Below are 17,541 nucleotides of genomic sequence, written 5' to 3'. Positions count from 1 at the left end.
TGGTTTGCAATCCAAAATAAATATGCTATTGTTATTTCATTATAATATCCTTCTATTAGGTTATGTTTGTGCCCTGACAAAGAAGGGATGGCTGAATATTTGGCATGTTTGGCAAGTTATTTGCAAACATAGGTCAGAGATTGGTAAAGGTCAGGGGCATGACTTCAATACTAGACAAGAACATTTAGAAATGTGTTTAAAGAAATATGCTAGAAGTTTGCTATGTTAAAGATCGTCTTACAGAAGAAAATACAAAATGAGTGTACAATATGAGTTAAATAAGGTTGATGTGTATTCCATTAGCTGTAGAAAAGTGATACCAGATATCTTTAGCGTGAACTTCTAATACCGAAAAATTGGTAAATATACATAGTATACTTTTTAAGATGTCAAAACCGTTTAAAGGTGGAATCTCTTAAGTATTTACAACATCTTTATGTAAGTTTTATTTCATATCTAAGATCTGACTGTAACAATCACCTCACTATACACTTCTTATGTATTATATAGAAAGTTTTAGCATGACTCAATGGGGGATATTTAATAAAACGAGTGCAGGAGAAAATCGGAGCAGTTGCCCATAGCAACCTATTAAAATTCAACTCTGATTTTTCAGAAACTTTTTAAAGAGTGAAAGTGGCAAAATAGATGGTTGCTCTGGGCAACTGCCCTACATTTCCCTTGCACTAATTTTGATACATTTCCTCAAGTGTATGTAAACAAACATGCTCATTCCAAGACTTAGAGAACAAGCTCATGTACAGTTTTATTACTACAACTTTTCCCCATCTTTAAAGCAGTGAAGAACACATGATAAAATGAATATGTGATTGTTTCCCTTCTGCAGATATTATCCAGGAATTGTAGTTGAAACATTTACAAAGTAGAGGTTCCTGTCCTTTCCATATTAGGAAGTATGTTTCCTTTTGCAGGATTTCGCCAGACCAACCCTGTCATTTTCACGGTCAAATATGCTATAAAACTTTGACATAAAAATATCTCCAAGGATCCATAGTTGTCCAGATTTTGTAGACAAATCCATGGGCTGAAAGCCGGTCAAACACTGAGGTGATGTTTCCATGTGCTCCTGAAACCAGTGAAACAAAAAGTCTTATGACACCATACTGTGCGTTACCTACTACTTATAACGTGACAGTGCCAGTATACATACCTTTAGTACATATTGCTCAGGAGTTATGGTGTAGTCTCTCTTATCAATGGTGAACGTCACAGTTGGAAGATTGGATATATGTCTGCAGTCTACTGTATACTGTAATATATAAAGCCATGAGTTTTGAATAAAACGATCCCCGTGATAGTTGACATAGGTAGACTACCTGTCATGATTTTACTGCTTATAAAATATACATACAGCAATGTACAGGCCCTGAACTGAAATATTGGAGTTCTCAAAATTTCTGTACTACATATGCAAATGATTTTCAGGGGTCCAGAGATTACTGCTTGCCATGTGATTGGCTGTTACACTGCACCTGGCAAGAGGAAATAGGAGTTCCAAAAACCAAAGAATCCTAACACTTATTTGCATATGTAACAATGCGTTTCAGGCTTCAGCCTACCTTAAATGCAAATGCGGGTGACTGTCCACGACCGTTAGTGGCCCGCCATGCCCGCAATCACTGTCCGTGATTATGGGCACGGCCTTGTGCAGGGGGCCTAACTACGTTACATAGGATACTAATATAATTGGTACCAGTACACCTGTTCTTTATAGGTTGTCTATAAACCTTTTTTATAGCACCAAAACATTCCACTACAAGTCCTACTCAGTGGAAGATCATCATAAGGGTGGTTTGGGCAGCTGCCTGGGGCCCAAGGCTCCCAGGGGGTGCATGGCCACCTGATCCATAATATTTATGGGTCAGGCAGCAGGGCCCCCTCATGCCTGGTGGTGGCCCTAGCACCGGAGGGGCCCCGGCGCTAGCAACAGCCACATTCACATGTATCTGCATCCTCAGGACGCAGATACAAATGAATACTATAGGCTGCAAGCCACGTTAGGCCTGCAAACTATAGGGCACTAGGAACACTCGCTGTGTAGGCCGGCGTGATGACGTCATTGCATCACACTGGTCTGTGCAAGCGTCCCGCCCGGAGGATGTGCAGTGCTCTGTCTATCGCGGGAACTGGGCAAGGTAAGTACAATATTTGGGGGGGGGGCTATGTGGCAATATGCATAGGTGGATTGCTTTGTAGCACTATATACAAGGGGGGTCCGTGTGGCACTATAGACAAGGGGGAGCTGTGGGGCACTAAATAAAAGGGAGGGGTGCTGTGTGGCATTATAGCCCCCCTTGTATATAGTGCCACACTGTGTGGCACTATTTACAAGAGGGGGGCTGGGTGGCACTATATACAAGGTACAAGGGGGGGCCTGTTTGGCAGTATATACAAGGGGGGCTGTGTGGCACTATCTACAGGGGGCTGTGTGGTACTATATACAAGGGGGGGCTGTGTGGCACTATATACAATGGGGTTGTGTGGTAGTATATACAAGGGGGCTGTGTGGCACTATTTACAAGAGGGGGAGGACTGTGTGGCGCTATCTACAGGGGGCTGTGTGTGGCGCTATCTACAGGGGGTCTCGCTATCTAGAGGGGATATCTGACACTGTCTACAGGGGTCTGTGTGGCACTATTTACAGGGGGGCTGTAGGGCGCTATCTATAGGGGGGCTGTGTGTGGTGCTCTTTATAGGGGGAGCTGTGTGGGGCTATCTGTAGGTAGGGCTGTGTGTGATGCCGTCTACAGGGGATGTGTTTGTCACTATCTATAGGGGTGGTGTGTGTGATGCTATCTACAGGAGCTGTGTGTGGCGCTATCTACAGGGGGATGTGTGTGGCGCTATCTATAGGGCGTATGTGTGATGCTATCTACAGGAGGATGTGTGTGGCGCTATCTATAGGGGGCTGGTGATGCTATCAACAGGGGCGTGTGTGTGGCGCTATCTACAGGGGTTGTGTCTGGCGCTATCTACAGGGGGATGTGGCACTATCTGCAGGTGGCTGTGTGTATGTGGTGCTTTGCTTTAGAGTGTTTGACACAATTATATTCTGGAGCACAGTATTAGGTACTATTTTATTCAGGGGCACGGTGTGTGGTACCATGATAATTTGATCTTCGTTTATAGGTGTGGAAATGTTGGAAAAGTGGAAGCCGAAGACATCTGAGTGGCAAATTCTACAGAAATGGGTCATGGCCGGGAGAAGTCGTCATGACGTCTGGACCGGATGGAGAAGAATAGAGGAAAAAAACTGCTATAATCTAGAAGTCGTCACTGGATTTATAGAGAATCTGTCACCTCTCCTGACATGTTTATTATAGGAAATACTTGTATTTCACAAAAAGTCTTTGTGCAGTTCAGGACTGATAGACAAATGAGTGTTACCATTCCCCTTGTCAGGAGGATGTGTCCCTGCACAGTGTGATACGGTCAGCGATAGTTGGAGACTGTCAATATGTAGGGACACAGTCCTTTGACAAGGGGAATCTTAACACCCATTTGTTAATGCTTGCACACACAAAAAGGTGGTGTTAACAACAGTTATGGCCCGGCAGGGTGGCGGTGGAGAAGGGGGACTCATGTTTGGGTAACAGCCCAGGGCCTATGGTCTACTTAATCCGCCACTGGTCCTACAGTACAAATAAACTGTTCATTCAATTTGGTCAATGTAGCAGCTTGCTTAACAATTCTCTAAGACACTCTAAAGCTAAGAATAATAAACTGGTTCCATGTTTTTGCATTTATAAGACAATGCCATGTCTTTTAGGGTCAGTGGCACTATAGATGTGACCCAACGCACAACATGGAGAGTGTGCATCAACACACACCACAACAGAATACAGTGGAATTGCATGCCGCCACTACATAGGGGAAAAAATGTGAAACAAAATTGGCACCTCAAGTCACATGAACGCTTGAGTTAGGCATTTGGACCATTAACCATAGGGTTGTTTCATAGCAGGACAGATAACTAGTGTATTTTGCTTATGAGAAGAAAAAATCCTCAAAGATACCTCATTGATTAGGATGCAATGACTGTAACATCATAATACCCAATAAAATTTAGAAATGTAATGTTTTTTACCTCTCCAAATAACAAGGGTGCAGCTCCAATAAGTTTCTGCATCTTTTTTACATCAGCACTAGGTCCGGTAATGAGAGAGGTGCCTGAATCAACAATAGCCTCACATCCGTTAGGGCAAAATGCTACCTTCCCATGAACTTTGATACTGCATGAAAACAAAAGACATGCTGAGATAAGACAGTTAGGATAGAGATAATACAGAATGAAGTCTTATAGGAGGAGGGATGCTGTCATGTAGAAAGGGATATAAAATAAAGCTACTTTCAATCAAACATTTTATTTTGGGCTTGTTTAAAAACCGTGAACACATTTCCCCATCACTCATCAAATTGGACTTCCCAGTTAAACATTCTTTATCAGGTCAAATGCTGGAAGAATTTTTTCTTCCACTCATTGAAACCAAAAAAGTCACTTGAATATGTGATGAAATGTTGTCAAAGTTTCTAAGCAAGCCCAGGTAATTCTAAATTGTCTCCACTAGACCTTTTAGATTATCTTTTAGTGAACAGGAAAGATCTCCAAAATAATTGAAAATATTTACGTGGTACGGTCAAAAAAAATACATATGTCCATCATATTCCATTTAGAACGCATATATAAACGCATATATAATTACTTACTTATCAAGTCGTATTTGCCAGTACCCTTTATGTGTAAGAGGAATCCAATGAATTTGTCCTTTGTACAAAGAGTTATCTATCCCCCCTAATATAAGTTCTCCTCCATATTCAAAATTGTCATCTCTGTGAAATAATTGAAAGAAAGTGGAAAATAAATAATGAATTGTTCACCATATTTTTAGATGTTATAGTTTTATACCTACTTATTTAAATGGAAGGAAAACACTGGCTTATCCACCAGATGTTGCTCCATTATCTGGTCAAATACTGGGACAGCGTTACCAACAGCAAGTGAAGGGTATCCAAGACCCAACACTCCATCAAACTGGGCCAGTACAAAAGTCCTCCCTGGCTCCATGACTGACTGGCCAAAATCCTGCCCAACAATGGTCAGGTTACTGATCTGCATGGGAAGAGGGAACAAATTGCCATAGCTGTAGATAAGTAATGATAACATGAATGAAACAATCATGAGGGAGCTTGAGAAAGATGGGTCTAATTATAAATATCTTGGTTAGAGGTTGGTTGTTTACATGCAGGTTAGGATTTGTTCACATCTGCGTCAGAGCTCCGTTCATGGGTTTCGTTGGAGCTTTCGGTCAGGGGAACCCATTAACAGAACCCTGACTGAAACAAACGGAAACGATAGGTTTCCGTTTGCATTACTATTGATTTCAATGGTGACGGATCCGGTGCAAATGGTTTCCGTTTTGTAAACGTTGTTTAAGGGTTCCATCATTTTGACGGAATGAGTAGCTCAGTCAACTACGGTATTGATTCCGTCAAAACGATGGAACCCTTAAACAACTGTGACAAACGGAAACCATTTGCACCGGATCCGTCACCATTGAAAGCAATGGTGATGCAAACAGAAAACTATGGTTTCCATTTGTTTCAGTCAGGGTTTCGTTCAAGGGTTCCCGAAATGACCCGGAAAGACATGAATAATTGAAACAATATATGCAAAATATAGCGTGATCAAGTCAAAAGCATTTATATTTTACCACAGCTGCCATATGTTACATTAAAACTAACAGGATTTTTAAAACGTCTTTGGTATTTATTGCTCTCAATACAAAGTCTTTGTCTTACCCTGAGTGTATCTTTACCTGTTACACCAACAAGTTGCCCAGTGCCATAATGGATTGAAAAGGATTTCCCACCATGCTTATAGGATGTGGATAAAAAAGAATGGAATTTCTCATGCACACCTAAGAATAAATGATGACACATCGATTGATTTTCATATACATATTCATCAGCAGTCTTGATTTGTGCAAGTAAAAGGGTCCTAGAAAAATTGGACATGCTCTAATTGTAAATGGACATGCCATGTTAAGATCAGTACTGTATGGGGCACTTTTAGATCTGTTTCACGTGCATACATTTTTTTCTAATATAGAAGTTTAGAATATATAAAGCTTCATTTACTGTAAAATATATATAAAATCAAATATTAGAAACTAGGAGGAAGCACAATTATATGAAATAAGGGTTTGGAAAACCATTGCTGGAATCAAGTTTTTTAAAAAACTGCAGAATTCAAGCCCTATCCCGGCTATGTCGACAGAAAGGCAGGCAGGAAAAATGGAAAAATAAAAAATGAAAAATAACTGCGGCGCCGAGGCCTCAAACATTGAAGACTTATCCTTAGGATCACCACAATGAAAGGTCAACTACTAATCCTTTATTTTTAATTTAATGTATATATATATTGTACATCTTACGGCACGCTTCACTGACGCAGAAAGAAGATGGGATCCAGAAGTTGGAAGATCCAGTATCAAAGACCACGTTGAAGTTCTGTGGAGGAGTACCGAGACTAATCTGTCCAAAGTACTGAGCCTGCAAGTAGAAAGACTTTGGCTGATCGGTATATAGCAATGAATATTCTCCAGAACAACACTGGATAATAATTAAGAGCCAGTCATCACTATTCTTAACTAGCAATTCCATCATATAATAATATTGCTGAAATCATGCTATTTACAAACAAAGTCAGTTTGATATTAACTGTGTATGCCTAAGGGTATTTCAAGTTTCTTGCCAATGCCATACAAGAGCAATGGCCATAGAGAACCTACCTATTTACTGCAGCCTGTAGTCTGCTCTCAGCTCCAGCAGTATTTTTAGATTGTGCCCACTTATAAAGAGGGCCAATTTAGACACATTGCTTTTAAATGACACCTCTGCCTTTCATAACTTGCTATAGAGCAGATATTCCAAAAATAAAGCATTATCTCCTACAATGTGAAGTACATCTTTTCTAGCACATTATCTGTAGTTATGTTGCAACTGTTTCAGATGACTAAAATAGAGTGTGACATGCCAACCTCTTACAGGGAGGACACACACATTCCGGCGCTGTAGATATACTGCTTCGTTTTTTGTGTCTCCTCATAGGAGGCGATGAGAATGTATATCACATTTTGCAAAGTCATGAAAATATACACATATGTGTACTGCTGGCATAATCATTATACAAGGGTATGGAGACAGACTAAGGGTACATGCATGCTGGCATTACTTGTGACATTCTATTCGCTAATGATCCATATTGTGTTTCTACGCAACATAACTATTGAATTACACCCATTATTTGTCAATCTTTTGTGGAGAGGAAACCACAATATTGCACTATATGTGTTGATGTATTTATGATATATAATAGAGATTATGGTTGCTCACTAAAGGATTTGTACTATGCAACATTAAAGGGCACCAACGCTGCACAGATATAATGGCTTTGGGTACATAGTAGAAAGTCAAATAAAGCTAGAGAATGTACAGCCGCTCATGAACCGGCAGACTGGAAGAAGATTGAGTCTGGTTTCCATCAGGCTGTACCTCATTCACGTCTATGATTAGATATTTATGTTGAGTGATTCCTGTTTATAGTAGCAGTTATATCTCATTCCTGCCCATAGGTGTATTCCAAATGTTACATCATTTGAAATCTTCCATCCTGTCACTTACAGCAAGATTTTCTCATGGAAGAGCATGCTCTCATGCACAATATGTCTAAATAATCATGCAACATCCTGATCCTGCACTTCTTTCTTCAACTCAATAAAGCACATAAATGGAAATATTACAATGTAATTGTTAGCCGAAATATGATTCAATAGTCAACAACACAGATGCCTGCATTAACATTTTTGACTTGGCTGAACATGGGTATGAATGGGGTTTTATGAGATGTGAAAAGCATTGTTATTTTCTTGCAGAAACGGCATCACTCTGGCCCATGGGCTACGTCTAGTATTGCAGTGCAACACCATTCACTTGAATTTTGTGCCGTTAGGGTAATGGGAGCAATGAAAGATAATAGCGGACTAATAGTTATGAGTCCGGTGTATTCATGAGGAATACACTCTCCCCGCCTCCCCCTGTTCCTCTCCGCAAAGACTGACAGGCTGCTGTGTAGGCACATTATACACAGCAGCCTGTCCGTCATTGTAGAGTAGAGGGATGTGCTCAATTTTTTTGTGTAATTTTGGATAAAAGAAGTACGGACTTGTAGCTGTAATATGTTTTCCCCTTCACAGAGCAGCATTTTCAGCTGACAGATCCACTTTAGGGCTTCATTTTTGTGCATTAAAAATGGCACTGTATTCCTATAAAACCCCGTTTTGCTCCCATCACCCACTGGGAACCAGAATGTGGCCCCTGGCCAACCTAAGAGGGGACGCTCTTCTCCACGGGCCCCAAAACAGTGGCCTGGTCTGCCTCTTTGATTTGTATCCTCTTGCTGGTGACCTCTTGTTTGCCACTGTACATTCCTATACATGTATGTTACACAATGGAGAGGAAAGTGCATTCACATACAAAGCTAAATTCAGAATTCAAAAATCCTGTTACCAGACCCGCAGTGCGGGTTCAGATCACAGTCATGCAGAACTAAGCTGAGCTGTGAGGTCACGTGTCTGTTGGCGAACAATTGTTTGTATATGAACTGGTATGTATATGAATAGAGAAGACAGCGTGATAATGTAAACTCAATGCAAATTCTTTACACATTTAGGACACTTGCACACGGCCATACAACTCAGTTTTGTACAGAACCATAATAGGGCTGCCATAGTGCAATATTAGCCCTCTACTGTACCTATGCACCTATGCATGTCTCCGATTTCATAAAGTCATATGGAGGTTTTTCCTGTCAGATTCCTTACAAATCCAACAAATAAAATTGTAGGTCCTCCATTGTATATATAGTGCCCGACGGAGCATATGTGCATGAGCCATTACTCAACATTGTATGTAGACTTAAAAGTATTATGCTTTAAATTTTTATAAACTTACAATTGCTAGAGTACACTGTATTTCTCTTAATAAAAATGAAATCCTGATTTTCCCACATTGTTTTGTGAAGTCATATTCTATGTTCCTGTGTTTTACACATTGGTGGCACCATCCAGGATCTATATCTTTATAGTTATTGGAGGAACACTTACATTCATGTAGTCCATCAGATATTCTGCCGTGGATCCAGCTGCGAATGAGAGAGAATCCGGGAAGCATTGAGAATATTTCTGAGCAAAGACATGGGACTGGTGATGTAACCAAAATTCCTGTAGCTCATTTCTTTGCCGTAACTGCTGACGGATTGTTTGGACTTTTACTAGAGGGATTCTGAAAGAAATAGACACAAAAGTCAAATGACACCAGAATACTGTCCTTCTGACTACAAACCAACGATAGGGCCAATATTTAGCTTTTTTTTAATTAGTGTAATTTCACATTACCCTCTGCAAAAGTAGAGCTCAGTGACATTCCTAAGCTCGATGGACTCGATGGACCCGGTATACGGCTCCAAGTCTATCCTTTTGACCAGTGAAATGTTTTTAATAGACAGGACCCAGTTTTTTCACAACATGCATGCTACCAGTGATCACATGATAAACCTCCATATTATAAATTAATTGTTCCACTTTTATTTGATAGGCTTTTTTGCATTCCAATAATAGAAATACAGACATGATGAAGTGTATTCTCTACTACTTTCACAAGCCTTAACCCTAATTACTCAATAACACCACAGAAAATGTCTAAAAATAATTCTACAAAAATAAAGCATTGTATTCTATAAAATATGTAAAAGTTATATTAATAAAATTACAGTAATTTACTGCATTTATTCTATCAGTTCCATAGAATATGTTAGTCAAGTATGCCAGTTCTGACATGTTCTTACCTCTGTATTGCTGTGCTTATATGAATACAAACTATAAGTACAATTGCGAGCGTCATTGCTAATCACTGAGGAGCTGAAATTTTGCCTTGTCTTTTGTATATTTTGTAAGGTCACAATGTGCTTCTGCTTAGGTCAATCAATTACTGCAGGACATTAACCTGGTTAGTGTTTGCGCAATATTCAGGGAATAGGAGGTGCTGATGCAAAGCTGGTTTCCTTCAAATTATGGAGAATGCTCCATCTCTATAGATATTTAGTCAAAATGTCTCAGACCAGATATTGATTGGTAACCCATCAGGACTCTTTATATATTTGACCCCCTTTGTGTCATATATATTTATATACACACGCACTGAGTCACAGCGCTCACGTGACTCGCTATTTATGGCATATCCTGTGTATATGTCATAAATGTCTCACATGGGGAAACCCCCTTTAATATGGCCATACATATAAAGATTATTGTTAACGATATTCGGCTGATGCAGCGAGCGCCAATCAACGAGACATCATTGATCGGCGCTCATTTTCGCCGGTCACACAGAGCTATGGATGGGGACGAGCGGTTGTTACTCCGATCGCTCATCCCCATACATTATTATCATGTCGCAGTGAGTCTCCTTGTTTACACAGGGAGATGTGCCACTGACAACGATAATATTTCACTTTTTTAAAACGATACGACAGGCAGATGATCGAGTGTTTGCTCATTCATCTGCTGATCACTGCCCTTTTTACACAAGGCAATTATCAGTAACGAGCGTTATATGAACGCTCGTCAGCGCGATAATCGCCCAGTGTTAAAACCCCCTGGAGGCCCAAGGGTAAGGATAAGCATTTAATAACATGCCAATGAGAGATGGCATTCCTAATCCACCTTGATAAGGTCGCTTGATTGGTTTTGTAAACCTTGTTAGATCCTTGAAACTATAAGAGGAGTACTTCGCTGTTTCTGAAACTCTCTCGAAAATGAACAGCTGCTTTTTTTTTTAATTAAATAAATTAAAGAGGCTTTGTCACCACATTATAAGTGGCCTATCTTATACATGATGTGATCGGCGCTATCATGTAGATTACAGCAGTGTTTTTTATTTAGAAAAACGATCATTTTTGACGGAGTTATGACCTATTTTAGCTTTATGCAAATGAGTTTCTCAATGGACAACTGGGTGTGTTTTACTATATGACCATGTGGGCGTTGTACAGAGGAGTGTATGACGCTGACCAATCAGTGACCAATCAGTGTCATACACTTCTCTCCATTCATTTACTCTGCACATAGCAATATAGCTATATCGCTATGTGCAGCCACATACACAAACACTAACATTACTGCAGTGTTCTGACAATAAATATACATTACCTCTAGCCAGGACGGGATGTGTATTCAGAATCCTGATCACTTCTCTGCACTTCTCTGTGATTTACAGCACAGCACAGTGAGATCTCGCTGTAAATGACAGCTTACAGCGCAATCCCGCGAGACTACGCCTGCTATTCTGTAAATCACAGAGAAGTGCAGAGAAGTGGTCAGGATTCTGAATACACATCACGTCCTGGCTGGAGGTAATGTATATTCATTGTCAGACACTGCAGTTACGTTATAGTGTGTTTGTGTATGTGGCTGCACATAGCGATATAGCTATATCGCTATGTGCAGTGTAAATGAATAGAGAGAAGTGTATGACGCTGATTGGTCAGCGTCATACACTCCTCTGTACAATGCCCACTTGGCCAAAAAGTAAAACACGCCCAGTTGTTCATTAAGAAACTCATTAGCATAAAGCTAAAATAGGTCATAACTCCGTCAAAAATGATTGTTTTTCTAATAAAAAAAACACTGCTGTAATCTACATTACAGCGCCGATCACATAATGTACAAGATAGGCCACTTATAATGTGGTGACAGAGCCTCTTTAAGCCTTTCTTTGGTCTCCATCAAAGGTTGAGGGTGAAAACTAAGGACAAAAATGTCTTGGTTGATGTTTTCTTCTGATGCAACTTACTGCAAAAACATAGGCACAGTCCTAAAGATAGTAATCTTGCCTCACCCCAAGGCTACAATCACACGAGTGTGACAGATTTACGCGTGTAAAAAACGCACGTAAATCTGGTTCGTGTGCGTTGCATTATTGCATCTGTGCTTTGTGAGTGGCATGCGTATTTCATGCACTCACAAAGCACTTTTTTTTAAAAATGGAATTGATGCGCAAATCACGAAATGTGCATCCGTGTGCTTTGCATGTTTGTCACGCACCCATTGACTTCAATGGGCGCATAGGTGCATGAAAACACACCAATATAGGACATGCAGTGAGTTTCACGCAACGGACTCTTGCTGTGTGAACGGCCCCATTGAAATCAATGGGTCTGTGTGCTGTGCGTGATTTCCATGCACAGCACACGGACGAGTTTTACGCTCATTTGAATGAGCCCTTAAAGGGAACCTGTCAGGTAATTTTAGCCCCCCCCTGAGGAATGTCAATTAAAGAGGCTCTGTCACCAGATTATAAGTGCCCTATCTCCTACATAATCTGATCGGTGCTGTAATGTAGATAACAACAGTGGTTTTTATTTTGAAAAACGATCATTTTTGACCAAGTTATAAACAATTTTAGATTTATGCTAATTAGTTTCTTAATAGACAACTGGGCGTGTTTTTACTTTTTACCAACTGGGCGTTGCTCCAGCCCAGCTATTTCACTGCACAATCACACTGTAAAAATGGGAAGTGTATGACACTGATTGGTCACTGATTGGTCAGCGTCATACACTTCTCTTCACAACGCCCAGTTGGTAAAAAGTAAAAACACGCCCAGTTGTCTATTAAGAAACGAATTAGCATAAATCTAAAATTGCTCATAACTTGCTCAAAAATTATCGTTTTTCAAAATAAAAACCATGCTGTTATCTACATTACAGCGCCGATCAGATTATGTAGGATATAGGGCACTTATAATCTGGTCACAGATTCTCTTTACATAGCTCCCAACCGTCCCGGATCCGGCAGGACAGTCCCTGTTTTTCACCGCTGTCCCGGGCAGTCTGAGCAATGTCCCGCCCTGCCCCGGACCCTCAGTGTTGCCATCCATGCCCCCCTGCAAGGACGCTGCCTGCGCAGCAGTCTGCCTGGAGAGAGGGAGCAGACACGCCAGAGCGGAGCACTGCAGAGGAAAAGAAGCCACAGGACAGTGGTGAGTACACAGTGTAAACAATTTAGTGCCTGGGAAGACATTACATTATTTTATGATTTTAGAAACTCTTGTGTCTACAGGCACATTCTTTTTGCGGCCCCCCCCCCCCCGCGATCCCCCTTGTCCCCCCCACGGCCCCTCTGTCCCCCTCCGCGCCCCCCTCCCCCCCTCACGGAACTGCTGTAACTTCTCCCTCTCCTGGCAGGAGAGGGAGAATAGTAATATTAATAGTGGTAATAAAAAAACACATTCCTCCATTAATATCTATCTATCTATCTATCTATCTATCTATCTATCTATCTGTCTGTCTGTCTGTCTGTCTGTCTATCTCATATCTATCTATCTATCTATCTATCTGTCTGTCTGTCTGTCTGTCTGTCTGTCTGTCTGTCTGTCTCATATCTATCTATCTCATATCTATCTATCTCTATCTATCTATCTCTATCTATCTATCTATCTATCATCATCTATCTCATTTCTCCCAACTGTCCCAGATTCAGCCGGACAGTCCGGGACTCCGGGCAATGTCCCGCTGTCCCAGGCGGTCGGGGGTATGTCCAGCTGTCAAACAAATTCTGAAGCAGGGAACCATCAACTCCCTGCTTCAGAATTAGTTCATAGCGGAGGAGCAGAGGGAGCTCCTCTGCTCGCCGAGGGTTCCCCGGGCACAGTGCTACTTTAAGCGCGGTGCTCGGGGAAGCCCTGGACGATACTGTCCATTTATGAGCGGAATCCCCGGCTAGAGTCGGCAACGGGGATTCCGCTCAAGTATTAGCCAAGTATTAGCTCGAGTATTAGCCACTGACGTCACTGTCCATATATGGACAGTACCGTCAAGGGCTTCCCCGAGCACAGCGCTGTGTCCGGGGAGTCTTCGGCGAGCGGAGGAGCTCTCTCCACTCTGAACTAATTCTGAAGCAGGGAGCTGATACTTCCCTGCTTCAGAATTAGTGGCTACTCCTTGAGTGGAATCCCCGTTGCCGATGATCTGGCCGGGGATTCCGCTCCTAGAGAAAACCCCTGAGGTCACTGTTTATGTATGGACATTGACGTCAGTGTCCCCTCCTGGAGCAGAATCCCCGGCCAGAGTCGGCAACGGGGATTCGCTCAAGGATGGAATCCCCGGCCTATGCTCTGGCTAGGGATTCCGTTCCTAAAAGGAGTCCCAATGACGCGATCTACAGGGCGGGGGTAGCGCTATCTACAGGGGGTGGCACTATCAACATGGAAACTGTGGCACTATATACGGGTTCTATCTACATGGGCACTGTGGCACTATTGAGAGGGCATTGGCACTTTATATATATATATATATATATGGGCACTGGCACTAGGGGCAGCTTTGGGGGTATTATACTGTATAAGGGCAGCTATGGTGGCAGCTAGAAGGCATTATACTGTGTAGGGGCAGCTATTTGGTATTATACTGTATGGGAGGCACTATAGGAGCATGATACTGTGTGGGCTGAATCGGGTGTGTATGGGCGGGGATTGGGTGGAATTAGAGGCGTGGCGTAAAAGAAAAAAAATTGTCCCTCTTTGTGATACTTGAAAGTTGGGAGGTATGGTGATGGGGCTATTCACAAGACCGATTTTTTGACGGCCTGGGAAACCTGGCCGTCAAAAAATGGGACATGCCCTATTTTCGGCCGTTTACCCGGCCGCCCGGCTCCCATAGAAGTCTATGGGGCCGGGTAATACACGGTCATCACCAGATGTGTCCCGGATGTGTCACTTGCACTCTCTCTCCTCCTCCTCCTCCTCACAGTGCAGAGTGCATATGAGGAGGAGGAGGGTCTTTTTTTGCTCCCTGTAGGAGTCGGAATCCCTAATCCCCAGCCGGGGATTGGGGATTCCGCTACAGGAGAAGTGAGTGACTACACTGTCCATATATGGACACAGCGACGTCACTCACTTCTGAAGCAGAATCCCCGACCCTGTGGCCGGGGATTCCACTATAGGAGAAGTGAGTGACTACACTGTCCATATATGGACACAGTGACGTCACTCACTTGTGAAGCGGAATCCATGACCCTGTGGCTGAGGATTCCGCTACAGAAGAAGTGAGTAACCACACTGTCCATATAGGGACACAGTGACGTCACACACTTCTGTAGCGGAATCCCCGACCCTGTGGCCAGGGATTCCTCTCCAGGAGTAGTCAGTGACTACACTGTCCATATATGGACATTGAAGTCAGTGACCTCCTGGAAGGGGGGGGGAATGGGTGCAACCTACAAGGGGCTGTGTGGCATTACCTGCAGGGGGCTGGATGGCATTACCTGCAGGGGGCTGGGTGGCATTACCTACAGGGGGCTGGGTGGCATTACTTGCAGGGGGCTGGATGGCATTACATACAGGGGGCTGGGTGGCATTACCTACAGGGGGCTGGGTGGCATTACCTACAGGGGGCTGTGTGGCATTACCTACCAGGGGCGCTGTGGCATTATCTACAGAGGGCTGTGTGTGGCAACAAATTTAAATGAAATTCATCCGATTTTAAAACAGACAGGGAGAAAAACGGATGCAAAACGGGTCAAAATCGGCCGTTAAAAACGGCAACACGGCCCGGAACAGAATCGGAACGGATGCAAAACGGCCGGGAAAAACGGCCCAAAACGGCCGTTTTTATCGGCCGACACTCGGACCCTGTCATGTGAATAAAGCCTGCCTCTACTGCTCTCCGCTCTGGCAGCAATGTGGCACCTACAGGGGTACTGTGTGTGGAGCTATCTACAGGGGTGCTGTCTGTGTGGCGCTATGTACAGGGGGCTGTGTGTGGCGCTATGTACAGGGGGCTGTGTGTGGAGCTATCTACAGGGGGCTATATCTGACGCTATGTACAGGGGGGGCTGTATCTGGTGCTATGTACAGGGGGGCTGAGTCTGGCGCTATCTACAGGGGGCATGTGTCTGGCGCTATCTACAGGGGGTTGTGTGGAGCAATCTACAGGGGGCCTGTGTCTGGCGCTATCTACAGGGGGGGCTGTGCGTGGAGCTATGTACAGGGGGCTGTGTCTGGCGCTATCTACAGGGGGGCTGTGTCTGGAGCTATCTACAGGGGGGCTGTGTCTGGAGCTATCTACAGGGGGGCTGTGTCTGGAGCTATCTACAGGGGGGTTGTGCCTGGAGCTATCTACAGGGGGGCTGTGTGTGGAGCAATCTACAGGGGGGCTGTGTGTGGAGCTATCTACAGGGGGGCTGTGTGTGGAGCTATCTACAGGGGGCTGTGTGTGGAGCTATCTACAGGGGGGCTGTGTGTGGAGCTATCTACAGGGGTGCTGTGTGTGGCGCTATCTACAGGGGGCTGTGTGTGGAGCTATCTACAGGGGGCTGTGTCTGGCGCTATCTACAGGGGCTGTATCTGGAGCTATGTACAGAGGGGCCTTGTCTGGTGCTATGTACAGGGGGGCTGTGTGTGGAGCTATCTACAGGGGGGCTGTGTCTGGCGCTATGTACAGGGGGGCTGTGTGTGGAGCAATCTACAGGGGGGCTCTGGTGGATGATTTTTCCATTGACCGGTAGCAGAGTTACACAGCTGGAAAAAAAACTCTGCTACCTGTCAATTAAAAAGTCATCCACCGCAGGGTCTCCCTCTTGACTTTCATTGTTCTCAGCCTTTTGGTTTGTCCTGCTGCTGCTGCTGCTGCTGCTGCTGCTGCTGCTGTGGTGAGCAAATGTTATACCCAAGTTAGGAAAAGTAACATAAAGACGATATAACCAGATCCATAATATCTGTGATATCCAGACAGTCTAGAGATCCGCAGTGAGAATGCGCGCGCGTTATTTGCAGAAGGATCTGGCTTTGATTTGATGTGTTTATGTGGAATATTGGGCGTGGTTAGGGGGCGTGGATTAAAATGTCCCTCTTTTACGAATTCAAAAGTTGGGAGGTATGTGCACAGAATACAGCAAGATCTCTCCAAGAAATACACATTGTGATCCCCACAAGATACATGCCTTATTGAAACACTCAGTGTGAATCAGCCAGGCCAAAGTTAAGTAAACTGACATTGCTAAACAGAGACACTCCAACAGAAAAGATGAAAATAACAGGATACCTACTGGAACAAAAGCCAGTATCCAAGGAGCACAAACACCAAAACACTGCAGAAATCCCACATGGGAGAGCAGTGGGTAGCTGAGGGGGGACACGACTGAATCGAGCTACTCGGGGGATGGCGCTGGAACAATTTTTTTTTTTTTTCTGGAAACGAAAACCGTCCTAAAGACACAATAAAAAGGAGCACATCTGGTTCTTGCATACAGGGGGATTTATATGGTGCTCAATTAAACTTTAATTAGCTAATTATTGTCATGTGTTCCTTCTGACCTAGAAGGAAGTAGATCTTATTAACTATTTAGTGTTCTGCTGTGTGGATGAAATGGAAAGGCAGGTGATTAATTTACAGCATAACATGTT

The 17,541-nt window shown here is 43.2% G+C and overlaps 1 protein-coding gene across 1 annotated transcript; it reads right to left on the bottom strand.

Annotated features, from left to right (window-relative positions):
• Positions 1 to 741: 741 nt before the first annotated feature.
• LOC142749213 (cathepsin E-like) lies at positions 742 to 10,039 on the bottom strand. The gene is made up of 9 exons (XM_075856940.1): positions 9,926 to 10,039; positions 9,186 to 9,363; positions 6,456 to 6,573; positions 5,821 to 5,939; positions 4,932 to 5,131; positions 4,729 to 4,851; positions 4,109 to 4,253; positions 1,172 to 1,270; positions 742 to 1,087 (listed from the first exon to the last, which is right to left on the bottom strand). Exons 1-9 carry the CDS (start codon positions 9,979 to 9,981, stop codon positions 908 to 910), a joined length of 1,218 nt encoding a protein of 405 aa, XP_075713055.1. The 5' UTR covers positions 9,982 to 10,039; the 3' UTR covers positions 742 to 907.
• Positions 10,040 to 17,541: the final 7,502 nt, after the last annotated feature.

Source organism: Rhinoderma darwinii, chromosome 3 (genome assembly GCF_050947455.1).
Source record: "Rhinoderma darwinii isolate aRhiDar2 chromosome 3, aRhiDar2.hap1, whole genome shotgun sequence".
Lineage (NCBI taxonomy): Eukaryota > Metazoa > Chordata > Amphibia > Anura > Rhinodermatidae > Rhinoderma > Rhinoderma darwinii.
Note: the sequence above shows the minus strand (reverse complement) of the source record. Positions and strands in the feature narration are given on the sequence as shown.

Bases quoted from the DNA above. Each gene is read 5' to 3' on its own strand.
- LOC142749213 (XM_075856940.1), bottom strand. From the start codon at position 9,981: ATGACGCTCGCAATTGTACTTATAGTTTGTATTCATATAAGCACAGCA. The intron at 6,574-9,185 runs GTAAGTGTTCCT...TTCTACTTGCAG, and splicing joins ATCTGATGGACTACATGAAT to GCTCAGTACTTTGGACAGAT. The intron at 1,271-4,108 runs GTAAAAAACATT...TATATATTACAG, and splicing joins CACCCTTGTTATTTGGAGAG to TATACAGTAGACTGCAGACA.